The following is a 3,279-nucleotide window of genomic DNA, read 5'->3' on the forward strand; positions in this document are numbered from 1 at the left end:
AAATGATATGATAGAGCCATGCATTCCCATAGCATGATATCCTGAAGTGGGAAAGGTTGAGTTTTTTAACTCTTAATGATGTCTATAGCTCTTAAGTTAGAGAGGTATACGCAGGAGTATTCTTGATAGACTCACCTATACGAATGTGAAGGTGTGGCCGCCTTCTTTGAGAAATTGGGCATTTCTCTAGATCATTTGTTAAAAAAGGGATAAACACATGGCCTTAATGTGCGAACTTAAGGACTTTACTCTAGATATAGTTGTATGTGTTAAATAATCTAATATTAGTTAGAGTTCAAGAAGCAAGTCACTCTAGTCACCTGGTACTTAGAAAGTTCAACACTATGCGGAGGTTCAAGTCGAAAGGCACCTTTGCAGATGCACAACTATACAACACTTGCTCAATGTTTTTAAAACATAAGTGGGGGATTGTTGGGAGATATATATATATATATATATTTAAAAACATAGTTTTGTAATATTATATCAAACTTATAGAATTAGTGTGGTGGTATTATTTTGGGCTCCCACACTATAGACTTGGGTTCAAGTGTCACCCCATGCATTTGACTAGGTATATTATATATATATATTACTTAAAAAGTCCGGGAGAGCGGGGCCTTGGTGTCTTTGGAGGTCTACTGACTTAAAAGTTATTTTTTTGCAGATGTAACTTCTGATTCCATAACGGTTTTTTGTCAACTTAATATTCTCAATTAAATTCATTAATTTCGGTTTTATATTCTAGCCGTTTTATTATTGTTATGGAGGATTTTAAATATGCAGTTATTATTGATTTTATTCTCATTAAACCGAATTGATTTCCTTTGAGTTATAAAAGACAGTTTTTGGAGAAGATGAATGATTGAGTTTTTCATCTATTTGTGTTCTGAGCAAGTGTAAGATAGAGTAAGAGTTGGTTCGATTTCTCAAGGTGCAGAGAAATCGAACAAGAGAGAATCAGCTGTTTTATCCCATAGGTGTTCGACAAGTTTTTGACTGACATCACATTCAAGAGGCAGAGTCGCAAAATACCTTAAAGATAGCGACCTAGTCCGCGACTCAGCTGTTTGAGATTTATTTTGTGTGAATTTTCTTTATTGTTTCCAACACACTCAGGTGCTTAAGCGTGTAAATGATGGTATTGCACTTGCTAAGAAGCATCAATTTTCTCAACTCCGTGTCATCTGCAATTCTCCTTATGTTCCACTTGTCGTTGATCACTTACAGGGATGTATGTACGTGGGTTGTAGAAGATCAGGTAATGCTTATCGCTTTTGTTTGAATTTTTTTTATCATGTTAAGGGTTGCAGTAGGAGTTTGGTGCCTCTTGTGCGGCAAATTGAAGCTATGACACATAATGGCCGAAAGCTAGAATATTTGGATGCCTTTCCAAGGGTTATGAATAGAGTTGCGTATTATATAGAAAAAACAAAAAAAACGTAAAAATAATTACAATGTAAAAATGAGTGCCCGTGGTGATGATGAGGCTGAGAACAATGAAGAAATGAGTGATGATGAGCTAGTTGAGATTAAGCTACTTGATTTTCCAAAACGCTTAAAAACGATTCTATGGGAAGATGCATTAGTTTCAATGTTCTACAGATGTGGAACCAAGGTCTATAAATTTGGGAACAAGGTAATAGAGGTATGAAGAACCATCGTGGACACGGTCATCTAGTATTTCTAATGATTGATATAAAGAACGACAAATATGATGTTCTTCAGAAAGCTTTCAAAATCTGCTCCAGTTGCATTCAACAAGATGACATCCAAATATGTTGTTTCTGGTGGACTCTCAAATTACACTTCTCCCCCCAACTGTGGTTTACATTTATTATCTAGTTGATGTAGCTAAGGGTTCACTTTCGTTTTTCTGTTTCTTTGATAATACGACTATGTGTTTACATTTTTTCTGTTTAAAACCTCTCAATCAATTCTCTTAGATTAAAAAAGAACAAAAAGTTCAAAACTATTTAATGAGGGTACTTAAGACACATAGAGACTAGTTTGAAAAAGGATTAAGGACATGCCCCATGAACAAGACTGCACCAGTTTGCTCCTCTTTTACAACGAACATGAAAGGATAATCTGCCACAAAATCAACAGGAGGAGGAGGTGCACGAGGAGGACCCTTGGAAACTACCGATCTAGTCACTACACCAGTAGTAGCAGAAGCTCGAGTTCCTTCTTCATCAACTTCAATGAAACACTTGTGATAAACCTCTGAAACATGAAGCTTACTCTGACTATTCAATATCTCAGTCAGCTCTGCCTTTGAGTCATCAGTCTCAGTTAGCTCTGCTTTGGAATCTTTAGTATACAACATCTCAGTCAGATCTGCCTTTTTGTGATCAAAGGGCATAACTAGTCCTACTTTCTTTAGAATTCTTTTTGCTTCAAAATCAAAACAAATTTTGAACTTGGGAACCTTAAAGTGTCTTGTTGGAACCGCACCATCTGGTAGATATTGATCCAGAAAGGCAGGATCAGAACTCACCTTTTCAATAAGTGCACCGATCCCATCACGTTCCTCGGGTAAAACTATGTACATAGAAAAATGTGGTCTCATATTCGGGTCTCTTTTGTATGGGAGTTGCAGTACTCTAAAGCTTTCATGACAACGAATATGTTGGTTTCCCCTCGATGACATGAACGGAACTATACCGGTTGTTTTCCGTCGAGGAGATAGAACTTTGACATTTCAGTTAGTGATGGTGTAAACTGTTCATATCTGTTCCAAATTCCTTTGAAATAGAGTGCATTCGCAAATATAAATTATTTATGTTCATTGACTGCCTTAGCAGGCAGGAGTTCTTGAATTAATCCATTGGTTTTATATTCAGCCCATGTGTTCACCTTCTTCAGCACTTCTTTGCTATGATAACCAACAACAAATCATTACGGTGAAACGAAGAAATTTATCATCAAACGAACATAAAGAAAAAAAAAACACAAAAAGAAAGAAATAACAAAAACATAAACTGTGCGAGCAACTACATTCCTTATTTGTGAAATCTACAGTTTCGGCGGTAGATTTGTAAATGTTAGTATTTGGTCAGTCAAGTTATGTACCCTGACCCATGACCAAATCCATCTTGTATAACCGCATATATTGAGTTGAATAGTTGAACGTGGGAGATGTGGGAGAATCAGGTTCTCTAATCAGTTTTGACTGAGAAATACTCGGAGCACTTCTTCCACTCCCCTAAACGGCATATATAAGAGTATAAGTTACTCTTATCTTGGTTAAGTGAACTGCCGCAAGGTTTAGGGTTT

At 36.4% G+C, this 3,279-nt stretch overlaps 1 protein-coding gene across 1 annotated transcript; it reads right to left on the reverse strand.

Annotated features, from left to right (window-relative positions):
• Positions 1 to 2,005: 2,005 nt before the first annotated feature.
• Positions 2,006 to 2,572, reverse strand: LOC113359233 (serpin-ZXA-like). The gene has a single exon (XM_026602900.1). It carries the CDS (start codon positions 2,570 to 2,572, stop codon positions 2,006 to 2,008), a length of 567 nt encoding a protein of 188 aa, XP_026458685.1.
• Positions 2,573 to 3,279: the final 707 nt, after the last annotated feature.

This window comes from Papaver somniferum, chromosome 3 (assembly GCF_003573695.1).
Source record: "Papaver somniferum cultivar HN1 chromosome 3, ASM357369v1, whole genome shotgun sequence".
In the NCBI taxonomy this organism is placed as follows: Eukaryota; Viridiplantae; Streptophyta; class Magnoliopsida; order Ranunculales; family Papaveraceae; genus Papaver; species Papaver somniferum.

Excerpts from the sequence above, each read along its gene's own strand:
- LOC113359233 (XM_026602900.1), bottom strand. The coding sequence starts at position 2,572 with ATGAGACCACATTTTTCTATGTACATAGTTTTACCCGAGGAACGTGAT.